Source organism: Harpia harpyja, chromosome W, assembly GCF_026419915.1.
Source record: "Harpia harpyja isolate bHarHar1 chromosome W, bHarHar1 primary haplotype, whole genome shotgun sequence".
Classification (NCBI taxonomy): domain Eukaryota; kingdom Metazoa; phylum Chordata; class Aves; order Accipitriformes; family Accipitridae; genus Harpia; species Harpia harpyja.
Genome location: NC_068968.1, coordinates 810,632 through 829,556, shown reverse-complemented (window position 1 = coordinate 829,556; position 18,925 = coordinate 810,632). Strand labels below are relative to the sequence as shown.

At 38.5% G+C, this 18,925-nt stretch overlaps 1 protein-coding gene across 8 annotated transcripts in view; it reads right to left on the bottom strand.

Moving 5' to 3' along the window:
* Positions 1-18,925, bottom strand: part of LOC128136139 (ubiquitin-associated protein 2-like) — a 139,436-nt gene that overhangs the window by 51,996 nt on the left and 68,515 nt on the right. For 5 of the 8 annotated variants that reach the window (XM_052775314.1, XM_052775311.1, XM_052775307.1 and 2 more), the window contains exons 9-10: positions 14,958-15,017; positions 13,744-13,796 (exon numbers count right to left, since the gene is read on the bottom strand). In XM_052775314.1, coding sequence (XP_052631274.1) covers positions 13,744-13,796; positions 14,958-15,017 — 113 coding nt within the window. The remainder of the gene's footprint in view (positions 1-13,743; positions 13,797-14,957; positions 15,018-18,925) is intronic. The other 3 variants (XM_052775312.1, XM_052775313.1, XM_052775315.1) reach the window with 1 other exon arrangement.

Sequence of the window (18,925 nt, the reverse complement as noted above, 5' to 3'; positions counted from 1 at the left end):
TGGTAAAACCAGTTTGAGCCCTTATGAGTTACTTTATGGAAGGCCTTACCAGGCCCCACATATACCAGGAACAATCCACATTAAAGGGGCAATGGACTTGAATAATTACTTAATGTCCTTGGGAAAGACTTTACAGGAATTGCGGAAGTACGTGACAACAAGCAGGCCCTTAGAACTAGATACACCAGCCCATCCATTTCAACCTGGAGACTGGGTCTACATCAAGTCGTGGAATTCAGAGCCACTGACTGAGAAGTGGAAGGGACCATTCCAGGTACTCCTGACTACTTATACAGCTGTCAAGGTCCAAGGGAAAGGCCCACGGATTCATTATTCCAGGATTAAAAGGGCTCCAACCTCATGGACAGTTGAACAAAAGTCTCCCCTTAAACTGAAATTGAAAAAGTTATGACTGATTTTCATGTTTTGTCTGTAACAATTATGGTAGCAATGAGGCAAGTGTGCCAGATATCATCTTGGGATCTGAACTTCCACTTAATCTTAACACAGAATATAACTTGAATACTCTGCAAAAGTTATTGTTGGATTTGTACCCAAATGCCAACCTCCGGACAAAGCCGAGTCCTACCCTTGATAGGAGTGCCACTGCCAATAAATGTATCATTATTTAACAATCCACAAAATGGTAAGGGACATCCAGACAATGCATGGTGGCCAAGCCTCTCTGGAAAAAGACAAGAAGGAAAGTTACAAGTTACCATGATAAAAGATAATCTAAATTCCACTGTATGCTTATATGGGCCAGGTAATGACTCTCTAAGCTTCTACACCCTTAAGTCTGGAGATGATGGGTGTGAGATTACACTGATAAATGAAATGACAAAACTTTTGCAGGATGTTTCCAAGGATGTAACAGGACCGGATCATATTGGAGGCCCGCACTAAGTCATATAGATACATCAAATCACTTTGGCCTCCAAGTCCCAGAAGGAAGCAGTTGGTATTGGTTATGCGGAACACATGCTCGAAAAGTACTGCCTCCCAATTGGCAAGGAGCATGCACATTAGGAGCCGTAGTCCCCAATATAACAATAATTGACAAGCTACATGAACAGAGCGGATGGGTAAAAACTTTTCTCAAATGAACCAGGAGGGTTCATAACCCCCTTATAGATCGTCCCACAGGATTCCACAGTTTTGCCAGATGGTTTATCCCTTGGCTTGGAATTAGTGAATTGGAAAAGGCAATAGTAAATATATCAGCTGTAATAGAGGACATTGAAAACAGAACCACTGATGCCATACAGGCATTACAAATTGAAATATCTAGTTTGTCTCATGTAGTGATGCAAAATCGAATGGCTCTTGACTTACTACTGGCTTCACAAGGAGGTGTTTGTACAATTGTTAATACGAGCTGCTGTACATATGTAGATCAAAGTGGCAGAATTTCTACTGATCTAGCAGAGATTTGGAAACAAACAAAAATCTTACATCAAGTTACGAAGGACAATACGTCCTGGGGATTTGAGGAGTTATGGCACAAACTTACCTCATGGCTACCTAATTGGACTTGGTTGAAAAATCTATTCATTATTGCAATAATTGTAATCTGTGTATGCATCTTAGCCTGTGTAATGATTCAATGCTGTAGCTGTTGTAGTCGAATGTACATGAAAATTAAGTTTGGGTATTGAGGCTTTGGATTTGTAAGTCCAAAGTCTCAATAAAAGGGGGGGGTTGATGCCTTGAATAAAGGCATGAGAAGGAAAAATTTTACTGTATCGCTGTAGTGACAAACTTTTGCTTGCTTGAAAACTTCAAAATTTTGGTATGTACTAATTAGATAAGAAAAACCTTGAGCTTTGTCAATGGTATGCGCTGCTGGAGGCACCAACAGACAGGAGGCCTCGGGCCTGATGTGCCTTGGGCCCTGATGATAAGCTTTGAGTTCTGCTGAGTTTTTGTAATTAAAACTTGCCAAGGCCAGCTAACTAGGAGAAAGAGATGACCCACACTGCGTGTGACCAAAGGGTGGACACTATGTAAATGATAATATGAATATGTATGACTGGAACAATATAAATTTTGCTTGCTGTAGGTAACTGTGCACGATAGGTGGAGCAATCCCCTGTGCACCCAGCGCTGCAATAAAGAATGCCTGCTTTCTAAAACTCCAAAATCGAGTCTTAGAGAGTTTCTTTGACCGGCTTTTTCGGTAACAATACAACTTATTTTAATTCCATCTTTCTGGAACACAACTCTGTCTTGTGCATAATGCTGCCAGCCCACAACTCTATGCACTGACCAAAACAAAGAAAGAAGATTCAGCTCAAGCATATTTGCAATTAAAAAGACTGTTTCTCTACTGTTCAGCCCTTTCCCCACCGTATATTTTAGAACAATGTGTACTGTACTTTTTGTAGTGTTATGAGACTCCTGCATTATATGGCAAAAGGAGGCCAGCTAATGGCACGAGCAGCAGCCTATGGTCTGCAATCCCTTGGTTAAATATTAAATTCTTTGTAATTTCAACAGTTTCTTATGCTCACATAACCCAGAATAAGACTAACCGTGGCCAAAACACTGATGAACCCTGAAAACTAAGCAAATTGAGGAGGCTGAGGATGTTTGCGACAACACAAAAGCATGATTGACATATAAGAGACGAAATGTTCTCTTCAGGTGAGCCAGCATGCAAAACACAAGTCTCCAGCTACCAGCTCAGCTACATTGAAGTTTACACTATACCCTGTGGCAAACTCACTGCCACAAGCTCCAATCAAGCACCTAATTCAGAAGTCTGCTGGGATTACGGCATTCGTCAAAACATGTACTTCGTGCAGCAGCAGCTGAAAAGTTTTATTACACAGATGTATTTAGTATTTCTTAGAAGTAGTATTATCGGCTCCTAACAAAGTTATTTATGCTCACTGTACACTACACTTGCAAATCTTTCACTGAGGCTCTGGCATTTTCCCAGAACTGAATGAACGGTCGTGAACCATTTGCAAGCATCGGCCTCACAAGTGTATTTCCTCCATCTGCAGTGAAATGCCTGTGCTTTTCAGCTCCTGTTCCTATGATAAAAATCATTCTCCAATCACCAAAGAGACAATATATTTAACAACTAACTACCCGCTCCTATGGCCAGTTGATAGGTGAGGAGAACAGGAAAATATACTCCAGCATCCTCATAAAACTCAACATCAATGAATCAGAAATAACAAAACCTTATTATTGTTTTGATATGATGTACTGAAGTTAAAGAAATTAAAACAAGTTCTCATGCTGCTTCCTGATAAAGGAAACACTCCCACTAAAATACATTTTTTTCCTTTTAAGTGTTGCTGTTGTTTCAAATAAAAACTAAGACTTCCAATATTGTACAGAAAATGTTTGCCTTCATCCACTTTCCAGCAATTTGTATGTATTCTATTTCTCCCCTTCTGATAGTTTCTGTAGTTAAACTTTATTTTCTTTAACCAGGAGAATATGATCACAATTTTAAGAGGAAAACCCAGAGCCATCTACAGTACCTCAACACTTGTCTGGTCCTTCATTGTCTATGCCCTGAATATCCCTTTAACAAAATACAACCTCCTATTTTCACTGCAACTAGTTTCCACTCTATTTAAGAGCATGCTGACAACCTACTATACTTGCTCAATACTAACTACTAAAGATAAATACCAGACAGGACTATTAGATCACAAAAATCTAATCCTTCTCAGCTTAAACAACATTTCACTCACCTGCTCCTAACTTGTATCTGACTAGAGAATACCACATTTAAACAAAAATATTCTTCAGAAAAACACCTGGTCTTTATCTGCAGACAGCAAATACATCAACTTCCTTGGTTGTTTTAATCATTAGTCATGCTGCTAGAATTGTTTATTATACATTTAAATGCACAGCTCCATTTTCCAGCCACAGGTTCATATTATGCCTTTTTCTGCTAGACTAAAACCAGAGCCCATCATACGCTAATAACGTAACCTTTTCAGATTCAGTAAACTAAAAATCTCACTCTCAAGCACCAATTCTATCAGTAAATAATTTTCAGCTATTTTCCACAACTTCTGTTTTGTAAAAGCAATGAATAATTGGACGCAGTACTTCAGAATCAAGTTCAGGAGAGTCTACATACATAAATCAAGAATGATTAAGAGACAGGGAAGAGTGCGCCTACAGGCAAAAAGACTACAATAAGCTTTTTTTTACCACAGCATCAGCCCTTTAGGAGATCATGCTGAGCTGTTCTTTTTTCATCATCCACTACAATCCTGAAAATTTTTCAGTTGCTGCTTTCCAGAAAAAAGCCCCTTGTTCTGGAGGTGCGCCTTTATTCCTATAAAACAAATGGGCACTTGGCTATATTAAAGCATTTGTCATTTGAACAGGTTAAGTCTAGCAGAGGTCCAAATTTCTCTGCATGACTAGCTTACTTTTAATTGCCATTCCAATAATTTTTGGATTTCCCACACATTTTATTCAGCAGTGATTATATTTTTACTTCCAAATCATTGATAAAGACACTAGATGGCATCTGGCCTGGGACTGGATTCCTTTATAGCCCTCCTAAAAACGCTCACGTTCAATAAGGGTCCTCCTGCAAAAGATTTATTGGCTGAAATTTGCAAAGCAGATTTTAATCCACTTAATGTGTTTTGTGATAGCATGTAATTCTTTTTAGAACAAAAGATGTAGATCAAATCTCTTACAAGGACATACTCTATCTTCACAGTTAACTTGCAATTTACTTAAAGACCAAGATCAGGTTTATTTGAAGTGGACCTATTTTCCATAAAACTACACTGAATGGCACGAGCTGTATTCTTACACTTCTATTTTTTTTAAATCAGATGATAAATCAATTTTTCCTTTATTTTTTCCCCCCAGGGATGTTTTGGGCTAATTTGTCTGCAGCTCGCCATTTCATTCACTCTTTCTGAACATCAGCACATGAACAACTTTCTCCTAGGTTACAGGGATTTTTCCAGCACTCTAAAATTAATAAAAATTAACAACAGGCTAGAGATTTCATCTGCTGCTCTTTCAAGATTCATGTGCAAATTACTCAGGTTTAATAATTAATTAAAAAAAAATTTATATCCCTAGTCAGCATGTTACATTTTAAAAGAAATCAAATCTGATTACAGCTAAAATCTTAGGAATATAAAGTTATAGTGTGTGACTATAGTAGATAAAGAACTTAAAGAATGTGTAGTACTGTACTTTTAGCTGATTATCGTTGGCTTATATTTTCTTTTAAGAAGCCAAGAAGATTTGGTTCTTGGAAACTCCCTACCTTTCCCATCTTGATAACTGAAAGACCAATCATTGAAAAAGTTAGATTTCAAAAGAGAACATAGTATACATTTTTATGCAAACTAATATAGATAGTGATGAGAATCATACTGCGCAGAATCAGCTAAAAGAGGTCAAGAAGCGGACAAGTGAGGAAGACTATGAAAGACCACCAGAGGGCTTCTGAAGACCACCAGAGACCTTTGCTGCGCCTGCGTGAAGAGACATATACATATGCTAATGATTTACTGGAAAGTTGATGATTACGTATAACATTTCCCAGAAACTTAATGAATATGTATAACAGGTGTGTATTTAACTGTATCGTTAGACAAGACAGGTGCACACGATAGGTGGAGCGATCCCCCGTGTGCCCAGCGCTGCAATAAAGGAGCGCCTGCTTCTTAACTTCTCATTGCTGTTAAGGAGTTTTATTCCGGATTTCGGCAACAGTTTTGGCGACCCAGATGGGACCTTGCGAGTGAGACTGGACGAGATCAAGTGGTGATCGAACTCCAGCCGGCACCGAGGGATTCTCGGGGGGGAACCATCGCTCTCGACTCGCAAAGCTCCTCGCAACGTTCCCTGGAGAAAGGGTAAGGCACTTCTTCTTTGGAATCTGTTTGGATAGCCTGCCCGTAAGGCGCGGCGAAAGCTTCGCAGGGTTGGGGCTCAGAGGGTACCCGTTTGTGTAGAAGCCTAGGCGTCTGCCCGTAAGTCATAAGCGAAAGCTATTGCTGGGTTGGACATCTGTGTATCTGGGACAATTGTCATTTGCATTTATTTAGTATTTGGTATTTGATATTTGGTATTTGGTATTTGATATTTGGTTATTAATATTTGGAACATTGATAATTGATATTTGGTGTATTTGGTAATTGATATATAAGCATAATGGCATTAGCCAAATTATTTAAGAGTAAGAGTATGGGAAATATAACCACTGATGAAAAGATACCGAAAGCATCACCATTGGGATGTTTATTGGCACATTGGAGTGAATTACATGATGATTTACGTAAGAGTCAAATGATTGAATATTGTAATCATTGGTGGCCTTTGTATGTTTTGGAAGATCAGGAAAAATGGCCAACGAATGGAACTTTAAGTTATAATACTATATTACAGTTAATGTTATTTTGTAGGAGAGAGGGTAAATGGAGTAAAGTGCCATATGTGGATCTGTTCTTTTATTTGAGACAGAAAACGGATTGGCAAAAAGAATGCAAGTTAATTAGTCGAGACAATTTGGTGATGACATTAACTTCAGAAAATAAGAAAACTAAGAGTTGTTGTTCAGCTTGTGATATTGGAAAGAGATACATTAAATGTACGGTACCAAAAGAAGATAAAATGGAACTAGAATTAGAAATAACCCCACCAAGGGAGGAGCAGGATCTCTCTCCCTCACATTCACGGGAAAGGAGTATTGAGTCAGGGAGAATAATTTATTGGATAGTACTGAAAAACAGATGGTAATAAAACTGGAAAAACACAAGCAGAGGCAACACTTATGAATGAAATGCTCTCTGGAACTTTGGAACAGAGTTTTCCTTCGGGAGATCCCCAGTGGGATCCAAATGACCCTGTACACAGGAGAAGGTTAACTCAATATCAAAAATAGGTATTGTATGAAATAAAGCATGCAATGCCGAAAGCTTTGAATTGGTCTAAATTATATGAAATAAAGCAAGATAAAAATGAATCTCCCTCTGTGTTTTTGGAAAGATTGAAGGAAACCGCTAGAAAATATACTGATTTGAAATTGGAAACGGAAGCAGAACAACAACAATTGGCTTCGATTTTTATGGGACAGTCAGCGCCTGATATAAGGCGGAAACTCCAAAAATTGGAGGGAGAGGATTCAAGAAATTTAAATAAAATGTTAGAAGCAGCATGGAAAGTCTATAATAATCGAGAGAAAGAAGAAGAGCAAAGAAAAGAAAAGAAAGAAAAGATTAGAGACAGTAGGTTCATAGCTGTCTTAACAGGGAATGCAGCAAGAGGAAGAGGACGAGCTCGGGGAAGAGGAAGTTTTAGAAACTTTGGTAACGGGGAACCTAATGCACCCCTTGGAATGAATCAGTGTGCATATTGTAAGGAGGATGGACATTGGAAAAGGGATTGCCCCAAAAAGCAAATAAGTCAGCAAGAGGCTGCAAAAATGATGACTTTAAATGAATGAAAGGGACCGGAGGGGAACCCAGCTGAACCTCTGGTTACAATTAAGCTGGGAAATGATAAAGTTGAATTTTTAGTTGATACGGGAGCAGTATATTCTGTTTTGAATACTTATAAAGGGAAATTGGGAAATAAAACAACGAACATAATTGGAGCGACTGGGAAACAGGAAAATAGACCATTCTTTCAACCCCCTGATTTAAAATTTGGAAATAAAGCAATTACACATGAATTTTTGTATGTGCCAGAATGTCCGATACCCTTGTTGGGTCGAGATTTGTTATCCAAATTAAATGCACAGATAGCTTTTGAGGGAGGAGAAATTCTTTTAAAAATACCAGAATCAAAGACAGGAGAAATATTGATGATACAGGAGAAGGTTAAGATTCAGGAGATGCCACAAGAAGTTGATGATGCTGTGATCCCTACAGTTTGGAACACAGAGATACCTGGAAAATCTAAAATGGCACAGCCTGTAAAAGTAGAACTGAAGGAAAATGTGAAACCAGTGAGATTAAAGCAGTATCCAGTTAAACCTGAGGCTAGATTGGGAATCAAGAAATTAATTGATAAATTTTTGGAATATGGAATCTTAGAGGAGTGTGAATCTGAATATAATACTCCAATTTTACCAGTGAAAAAGCCATCAGGAGAATATAGATTAGTACAGGATCTAAGGGCGATAAATCAGATAGTGAAAGACATACATCCTGTAGTGGCCAATCCATATACACTTTTAACAGCTCTAGGGGAGAATCACCAGTGGTTTACAGTGCTTGATTTAAAAGATGCTTTCTTTTGTATACCCCTGGAAGAAGGAAGTCGAAAATTATTTACTTTCGAGTGGGAAAATCCAAAAACAGGACGAAAAACACAATTGACATGGACAAGATTGCCGCAAGGATTCAAGAACAGTCCAACAATTTTTGGGAACCAATTAGCAAAAGAACTTGAGATGTGGAAACGAGATGGTCCCAAACCTGGACATTTGCTCCTACAGTATGTAGACGACATATTGATAGCGACAGAAGAGAGACCAGCGTGTATAAAGGTAACAATTGATCTTTGAAACTTTTTGGGGTTAAGCGGATACAAAGTCTCTAGAACTAAAGCCCAGATAGCAAAACAGACTGTGATATATCTGGGTTTTGAAATCTCACAAGGGCAAAGACAGTTGGGAACAGACCGCAAAGAAGCAATTTGCAGTATCCCGGAGCCGAGAAATACCCACGAATTGAGAACCTTCTTGGGAATGACTGGGTGGTGTCGGCTATGGATAATGAACTATGGTCTGTTGGCTAAACCTTTATATGAAGCTCTTAAAGGTCCACCATTTGAATGGGGTCCAGATCAGCAGAGAGCTTTCAAGAATCTAAAACAGGCCCTGATGACAGCACCAGCCCTGGGACTTCCGGATCTGACTAAAGACTTCCAGTTATTTGTACATGAGAAACAACACATTGCACTGGGAGTGCTGACTCAGAAGATGGGAAGTTGGAAGCGACCGGTTGGATACTTTTCCAAACAATTGGACTTTGTAAGTAAGGGCTGGCCTGCTTGTTTGAGAGCAGTAGCAACCACTGTGATGATAATACAGGAGGCCCAAAAATTGACTGGGAAGGATGATGGTGGTATATGTACCACATATGGTGATATCAGTGTTAGAGCAAAAGGGGGGCCATTGGCTCTCCCCAAGCAGAATGATGAAATATCAGGTAATTTTGATGGAGCAAGATGATGTACTTTTGAAAACCACTAATTTGACTAATCCTGCAGTCTTTTTGAGTTCTATACAGGAAGAAGGACAACTGGAACATGATTGCCTGACTACCATTGAGTATGTATATTCCAGTCGAGAGGATCTGAAGGATGTACCTATGGACAATCCGGACTGGGAATTGTACACAGATGGTAGCAGTTTTGTTGAAAATGGAATCCGCTACGCAGGATATGTGGTAACAACTGAAAAATCAGTTATAGAAGCCAATGCTTTGCCAAGCACAGCTTCAGCTCAGAAGGCGGAATTAGTGGCTTTGACAAGGGCTCTAGAATTGAGTGAAGAAAAGAAAGTGAATATTTGGACTGATTCGAAATATGCATTTGGCGTGGTCCATGTCCATGGGATTTTATGGAAGGAAAGAGGATTATTATCCTCTCAGGGGTCCAACATTAAATATAAAGAGGAGATTTTACATTTACTACAAGCAGTTCGGAAACCAACTGCAGTAGCAATCATGCACTGTAAAGCACATCAATCAGGGAATACAAAAGAGATTGTAGGGAACAGATTAGCAGATAAATCAGCTAGAGAAGTAGCCAAAAGGAATGCCCTACAAATGGCATTAATTCCTACAAAAACTATTACATTACCAAAGGAACAAGGAGATTGTTGGTACAATTTCACTTTGACCAAACCAGTCTATGTGGTGTGCAATTGGCGATCTAATCCACCGATAGAAGAACTATCAGGCCTAACATTTAAATTCAAAATGAATGCTGTAACTAGGCCTCTAGTGATGCTTGTTGCAGTAGTCACGCACAATGGCATAGATACCCTCTTCCCGCTAACTGACAAGGATGAAGTTATACCCTCTTTTACGGTGATACAAGGAGATAACGTCACAATAAGATGCACACTGATCACTGAATCTCACATTGAATCCACAAATAGTTATGGGATTGGACCATATGACCCTATTTTGTTGTGTAAAAATCAAAATCTAGACTGTTGGTTAAATTTGACTGCTGTACAATATTCTTATAAAGTCATGTGTGGTAAAAATAATACTAAATACTGAGGAGGATTTAAAATAGATGTTGCAATACCTACTACCCAACCAATTGTTGTACTTAACCCAAAAATCTTTGAAATTGGACCATATGTAATCAGAAATACAGGCCTACAACAAATGTTGCTTAACCCGGCATGGTCTCTCAAACGAGTTGAATTGTCGATGCAGAACAATGTTTCAGACATTCAGCCAGCTTGCTCACCTTTCCTAAAGACTTCTTACGAGGGATAGACAACCTGGCTGCAAAAACGAACTCTTCCCATGTGAAGAACACGGAGAGACCTAACCGGTGTTTTAGGAACAGGATTGGGAGTTCTAAATAGCATCAACTCAGAAGTAATAATGAACAAGTTGGCTATTTCAATTAGTGATTTGACTAAATTACAACAGCCTTTACGATCTTCGTTATTGGCTTTGGGGACTAACCAGTGGCTGTTGTCCAATATATTACCAAAATGGGAAGAGGTAAATGTAAGGGACCATGAATTGATTACTGATGCACTTGGGGTGGTCCAAAATAACCTCTCTTTGGCTCTCAGTTGTATCCAGGCTCAAATATGGATGCAGTCGGTAGCCGCCTCAATTATAAGAGAAGGTGAAGAAGGCATTCTCCCTACTGAAATTCGGAAAATAATTTGGGACAGTGCCACTGATTTTGAGAAGGAACTCCAATCCTGGTGGAACTTGGTAAACTTTACTTATGATCCCGTTACAAACACAGCTACAACTTTTGTACTTACTATATATAATGCTACCATATACCCAATTTATCCCATTATTGCATTAGGGTTGAACCACAACGAAACTATACTCTATCCTTTTGAGCATAGAGTATGGGCCCGAAAAGAGAACGAAAAATGGCAAACTGTTAATTTGGAATCTTGCATTGTACGGGAACAACAAGGATTTGTTTGTGAAGGTAATGCAATTGAGGCACAAGATATTTGTTTAGATACTGAACAAAATATTTGCCATTTTGAGATTCATCCTAATGAAAACCCTGAAACAGTACTTATATATATTGGCAAAGGCAGTGTATGTTTGAGGACTGTTTGTGACTTTTTATCTGTAGACAAGGTAGTTGTAGAGACTAAAAATCATTCAAATTATTGTGTTTGCAATTTTACTAAGATTGTTGGATGTGACTTTTCCTATTCGGCCCCGGTCACGTCTCACCAACTTTTGCAATCTAACTACATGTTGATTCATGAATTACTACCTATACCCATCGGAATGAATCTCGCTTTGGTAAAACAGTTACTACAACACAAGGATTTAGTTGAGATTTTGGAAAAATTAGGGAAAATGGACAGAAAACCTTAATAACTGTTCATAACAATGTGAAAGAAATACACCGAGTTTTTGAAAGAGTGCAAAAAGATGCAGAACATAAATGGTGGGACACACTTTTCGGATGGTCACCTACTGCTACAGGCATCCTGAATAAGTTATGTCACCCCATCGTGGTTCTTTTGATATTGGTTTTGATCAGTTTGACTCTGTCAACAATATTATATATCCTAACCTGGAGAATGATGAATCGGCTAACACGTTTGACTCGTGAAACTTCTTTCAATCATATGATCGTCCAAGCTGTTGCAAGACAACAAAATGGACAAATAATCCCAGAGCATCCTCCAACATATAGTAAGTGATCAGTAAAATTATAGTGAAAGTATTGAAATGATTTTCAAAACTTTCAAAGGGGGGAAATGTTACATTTTAAAAGAAATCAAATCTGATTACAGCTAAAATCTTAGGAATATAAAGTTATAGTGCGTAACTATAGTAGATAAAGAACTTAAAGAATGTGTAGTACTGTACTTTTAGCTGATTATCGTTGGCTTATATTTTCTTTTAAGAAGCCAAGAAGATTTGGTTCTTGGAAACTCCCTACCTTTCCCATCTTGATAACTGAAAGACCAATCATTGAAAAAGTTAGATTTCAAAAGAGAACATAGTATACATTTTTATGCAAACTAATATAGATAGTGATGAGAATCATACTGCGCAGAATCAGCTAAAAGAGGTCAAGAAGCGGACAAGTGAGGAAGACTATGAAAGACCACCAGAGGGCTTCTGAAGACCACCAGAGACCTTTGCTGCGCCTGCGTGAAGAGACATATACATATGCTAATGATTTACTGGAAAGTTGATGATTATGTATAACATTTCCCAGAAACTTAATGAATATGTATAACAGGTGTGTATTTAACTGTATCGTTAGACAAGACAGGTGCACACGATAGGTGGAGCGATCCCCCGTGTGCCCAGCGCTGCAATAAAGGAGTGCCTGCTTCTTAACTTCTCATTGCTGTTAAGGAGTTTTATTCCGGATTTCGGCAACAAGCATTGCTCAACACCCCTCCCATACTACAAATGCTGTATTGTACCAGCATCAAACAGGGGTGAGAACAAGGCCATAAATTTTCACTATCCTTAGCCCTTAGTCCACCTCTAGCATATACTGCAGAAATAGAGGACAGGTTTAAAAAAGATGCCAGCTTTTGATGGCAGTAACTGATACAGAAAACCTAGGAATTTTAGAGTTTCTTTTAATTTTTTCGAAAGACACAGCCCTCTCATTAGGTAAGGACAGATTTTTCATATCTGGTATATGACGCATTCACACATTTCTAGGGATAACACTGACACGCCACCCTACAGGAGGAGGCAAAAGGGATGACTTCCGAGACAACTTGAAATAATGGATGTTCCTATAAAATATGAAAAACTTCTTAAAAGCTAAGTTTTCCTTTCCATATTTCTTGCTATCTAGTTTGTTTTCTGAACTGCTTAAGCTTTAATACAATAACTGAAAACTTAAAATCACAAATGCGATTTTCACCCATGTGATGATCATGAATGCCAAATATTTTGCAGACATGAAGACATCTCTTACTTGATAAAGAATGAGAACCAAAACTGTTGTAGTACTTTAGACAACACATCATGATGAAACAACAGGAATGAAGCAATTAAGTGCTAACTTCAGCATACTACTAGCTCCTTTTTTAATATTATGAACATGAAGTGGACTAAGTGGAACAATTATGCAGATTTCAAACAAAAAGCATCAAATGAGGAGTCTAAAGTTGATAGTAAGCTTCAGCACTTAATTACATAAAAGTCTTGTGATAATAGGGCTTTAAACACCTACACAATAGTAGGGGGAAGTATGCAGTTAACACCCATCAGCATTGAGCAGTGAAGAACTATAATTCACAAATACTTAATTTGGGATAAAACTTAAAATTTTATTATCTATGTATTGTCCACCCAGCAAAATAAATTAATATTTCTTGATTAAATTTTATTTTAAAAATAAGCTTATCTAAATATATATATATTTAAACAGGAATTACATCAAGAAACACAGTAAGAAATATCATTGCATGCCTACAGCAAAGTATCACTTCGAACAGTTTTTGAAGACAACACAGAAACTCTGAAAAAGGTAAATAATCAATCGGTATATCCAACAAGGTACACTTACATCTTCATTCCAGTCTTCTGCTGTCCATTCTTCTATTGAGTTTTTCCACGCTCCTATTGTAATTTGGGGAAGGAAAGAAAACAGTTACAAGCTAAAAGCACAATGTTGTATTTCAACCCTTCTGCTTTATAAGCAATCCTGTTTTCATTATGAAAACAAAGCAAGGAGATGGTGGTTGGAAACATGGGAAGCTCTAGAAAATTGGTCTGCAGATGTAAAATTTTGGGAGGGTTTTTTTCCCCCTTTAATTTCTGATTTCAGGCATTTCTTAGCCACTATGGTACCAGACATAATTTGCATGAATGCATGTCTGCAACCAGTGATTAATCCCAAACACTGGAAGAACTTCCTCCTACGTCCCCAATGACAGCAAGAGGTTACTCAACCCTCCCACGGGATCTCCCAGTTTCATGCACAAATTTATACAGAGCCTGAACAAAACACAACCATGACACCTGCTCCATAATCCTACTTTCAACATACTCAGATTCAAGACCTAAGGTATGCCTCTGGAGGCTCCTTTCCAACCTGTTAACTCTCTCCTCAGGGCAAAACAACCCCAATCCCTTCCCCTGATAGAGCAATTTTATTTTAAAACATAAATAATTCATATAACGGCAGCAGAAGAGTCAATAAGCTTCCACTGTAGCTGCAAAACACTTCTTCCCGTAACTTGTGGCAGAGTTTATTTGGCAAACACTGGAGCACAGCATGCGGCAATGGGAAAACTACAGGAAACAATCCTACAGATGCAAAAACCTGATCCCTTCCATAGGAAACAGCAGGCACAGACATGCAAGAGCAATAAAAGGACTGAAGGCCTTGCCCACCAGTGTAAGCATAGGGAAGGTTATCCCAGCAACAACCAGAGCTTTCATTTAAACTACATAACCCCGAGTGAAGAAAATACCAGCAGTAAAGTTCCTGCTACCATCACCTTTGATCAAGTACAGAAGCAAAAGAACTACTGCTTTAATCATCTCCTTTTACTTAACCAGGAACCCTCTGAGACACATTCATCCAGAAACAAGCCCCCTGAAGACAGCATCAAATCCAGTTTGTACTAATGTCATCACTACATTAGTGCATTCTTTTGTACACCTTTACAAAGCAGCATCTTGGGCAGAGGAGGGTCGAATGGCACTAATCCAGTGAGGCAAACAGGCCTACCTCGAAGATATACACACAGTGGGGAGAAGGGAGGGAGTTTATACCTTGGAATCCAAAATTATTTGGCAGGTCCTGAGCAAGGTAACATCTGCTCTGTGTTGGCTCTGTGGAGCAATACAGAGTTGCCTGAAACATCTTGGGCTCACATTTTACCAAACGGCCCCTAACCAGGAGGTTTCTACATGCTGCAAAATATCGAGGCACTTGAAAAATAACTAATAAACATATCCGAGCACAGCAAAATTACAACAATGCCTCAAATTTCTAGACTAATCCGCACATTTCCACAGAAATTTTGGAAAAGAGGAAAAGCCCAACAAGCAGCAGTTTTTAGAGAAACAGTTGATTTTCTTTCCCTCCCCCTGACCAGCACAGGATCCCTTCCTCTGATATTTCTTTTTAAAGAAATACATCCTGGTATTTGCCCTGCTTATATTTGTCTCCCATCAGTCAGAGCAAGGCCTGCCTCTGTAGAAGACAAACCTCAAGTTGGTGTCAGAACTCTAACAATGGAGCTTGGAGTCTGCTAAAACAAACACAAAAAGAGCTCAGACAAATCAAGCCCAACTCTTGAGTATCCCCCACCACCTTTGGGAGACCAAACCTGTTTGGAATAATACTTGGGACATTTTCCTGACATTCAGTTTAAACGTTTACCTGTTGCTCCTGCTTATGACCATGGTTCTGTGAGTTTACTCTTTTTAAATACTGGACACAACCCTTCACCCTTTTATTAGTTTACCCAAGCTAAGTTTATTATTGTTGCTTATTAACACTCTACCTTCCCAACTCAATCCTTCCAGCCTCAGTTATTTCACTGCTCTTCTCTGCACTAAATCCAGTTTGCTAACACCTTCCTCCTATTGATGGGATTTTAAGTCTGATCTTGCCACAAGTGTATCAATTTCCTTTTAGTCCAAAATCCACCTTGGCATTATTGCAACTCCATATATCCTCTTCCCAACCTTTACCCCCAAGCCTTGCAAAGCATCACAATTTAAGAGTTCTCTGTTTTCCACAGAAATTATGCTTTGTGTTTTCAAGGATCCTTGTCATAGCAACTTCAACCTAGATGGCTATCTGTGACTCTTTCCTGTTTCCCTTTGTAACAAGTTTAGTTTTAGAAAGTTATAAAGCCAATAAAAAGTATACTATATGTTTTCAGCAAGTCTTCAGCTATTTTCCTCCAATTCCTCACTTCCTGTCACACTGTTTGATTTTTTTTTTCCTTTTTTGAATAATCAGCCATAGATATTAGCCCCCAAATAATTTTATTTTGGTCTATTCCAAACTTATGTACTAATCCTTTCCTTCTGGATTACACTCACATTCTAGAATGACCTGAAGATTTCCTTAAAATGTTCCTTCCGACTTTTACAGCAGTTCTAAAAAACCAACAACTTCCTTGTAACTTCCAAGCTACACGATTCCCTTCTTCCCCCTTGACAGTTACACTATAATTTATTTTTTCTTTCTTGTCGTTCTTCAGTTTCAGAGTCATTTAAGGCTGCTCATAACCAAGATAATAATGAATGAAGTTTTTCTGTGAAATTTATGAAACTCTATCAAAGTAGAGGTATTGGAAAATTACCAGAATACAATACCATTTTTATAACCTACTTTGAGAAGTGACCACCTCCAACATAATTTATAAGAACTGCTGTGATTTGATGTTCAGGATCTCCCACTGACTTGCACATTACAAAAAAAGGTAAGAGACTGAACACTCAGCATGCCTGTAAGAAAATATCATGCTGTTCAAGTTTATTCCATTTTGGATGAGGATTGGTCATTTTGTTTCCTCCCACCTGTCCCTTCTCTTTGCCTTTCAGTTGTACATTACTTCGATAAAATTTAGGATGCAGGAAAACCGATGCTGAATTATTTGGAATACAATTACATTTAAATGTTATGAACCATTAAAGATTCACCCTTTACTCTCTTTTTTATTTCAACCAACAACACTAAATTTTACCTCCACAGAACCAGCTAGCTTTTCTATAGGATTACACAATGGTGTACCTAGAAACACCTTTCATTCAGGCTACTTCAATTCCTCTGACATCTGCAACAATTCAGGACAGGAGGTTCTAGAGCGCTTTCAGAGCACATATGGGGGCAACTACATTTTGGAAACAAATAGTGTATTTCTTTTTAATTGAAAATGTTGATGTTGATCCTTTCCCAGCACTGGCTTAAAGAGGAAATACTTAGTAAATACTCAGAACTCCACAGAGAGTCTATATTTGCATGATGTCTTCAGAAAACATTTTGATACACAAAACTGGTTTTGTTTCTCCAGGTAGTTGCCCAGTTATCTCCTTTTTAATGTAACTGCAAATGAAAGACACATTCCAAGTAACTAGTATGAGCTAATTTTGTTTTCTTTTTTTTTTTTAAGATGAAAGAAGAAATGGGACTGGGTAATGAGGAATAAAGAGAGGGATTTCCATCCTGCCCTTCCTCTGTGTATACTCTTATCTGACATCCTTCACTAGCCCACTGCAGGCTTTATGGATTTCCATACATGTACATTCCCCTCATTCACATCTTTAGTAACTCCACATTGGTAACTTACTTATTACTGGGACTGTTGATTTGTAACTAACATAACAGCACTGTAAATTAAGGGAAAAAAAACAATTGAAAACTAATATTTGTGATTAACAAGCCAAATCAACAGCTCAACTTTGTACAACCTGCTTCCAGCCTCACACCTTGCCTGCTACTCCTTCCCCCTACCCCTGCTTCCATCTTCCTTCCCAGCACTCTCTCTTCTGCTTTAAAACTACTACCCCAGCTGCAGCCTCCTCTAATAACCCTCAAGATGCTTTCCATCACAAGGTTGAAAGTGCTTCCCACTTGAACAAAACTAAATGATTCAATTTTAAAGCCTACTCTTTTTAAAGAGATCTCTTCTTTTTGGCTCAGGGACTTATTTCTGACATTCTTACAGCTTGTCTAAAGAAGAAACACTGTAAAAATAAAGCTCTTCCTATAGTCATAGAGAGAGAGACATTTTTGTTTTGTCAATTACAGTGCCTTTTCCATTTGCACTGAAAGAAAATTAAGATTAGCAGCAAAAAGGTACTTAGCACCCAGAAAGAACATTCACACTTAACTAGTTTACTTTAAATTTCCACCAACCAAATGATTTTGCAGGAACTCCCCACACTGACACTCATTCATTCATACCCCTAAGAACCATTAATCTGACAAGGCCAGGGAAAATTCCCAAATGCTTTCTCACACCTTCTCCATACCATGCTCCCCAACTTTCCATACATGCCTTAAGTTGCATTACTGAAGTTCAGTGCAGTTCTCGGTGACATGTGCACAGCCTAACAGCAAAAACGCACTTGGCATCCAAAAAGAAGTTCCACACATCAACTAGTACGCTTTGAATTTCCACCAATCTGTTTGCTCAGCAGCAAACCCCTCATGTAGACACATTTGTACTCTTACGGGGATCTGTTTAGCCATGCTGAGCTACTCTTATTCCTAGGCAGAATTCTTCCATTACTGAAGACTGAGGAGATGCCTACAAGAAGGAACAGAGGTTGCCATAGGGGAGGCACATGAAGGCTACCCAGAGTTAGCAGGGAGGGTCACAAAACATTCAAGCTCACTTGGGAAGTGGAGCACAAGTCGTTTGTAAGCCACAGCCTTACAGTTGCATTCATTAATAACTAACCAGTGAATTTTCTACCTCTGGTCCAGTCTCCTCATGCCTTTCTTGTATGTCTTTTTTCTTTAGTTAGTTAACCTTATTGCTTCTGCAATACTTGTGACAACATACCCTGCCCTCTGCTACCATATAGCAAACAACAGTATCAGTATTCCTAGGGGAATTTTCAGGTCATTAGGTGTCCTTCTAACTCATTATCTGATAAACTTATTTGAAAAACTAACATGAGTGAAAATAAAAAGTGCATTTCTGTTTGCGCTATAGCACCAAGTCATTTCAAAAGTAATTCCTTGGAAAGATGACATAATTTGGCAAAAGAGCTCC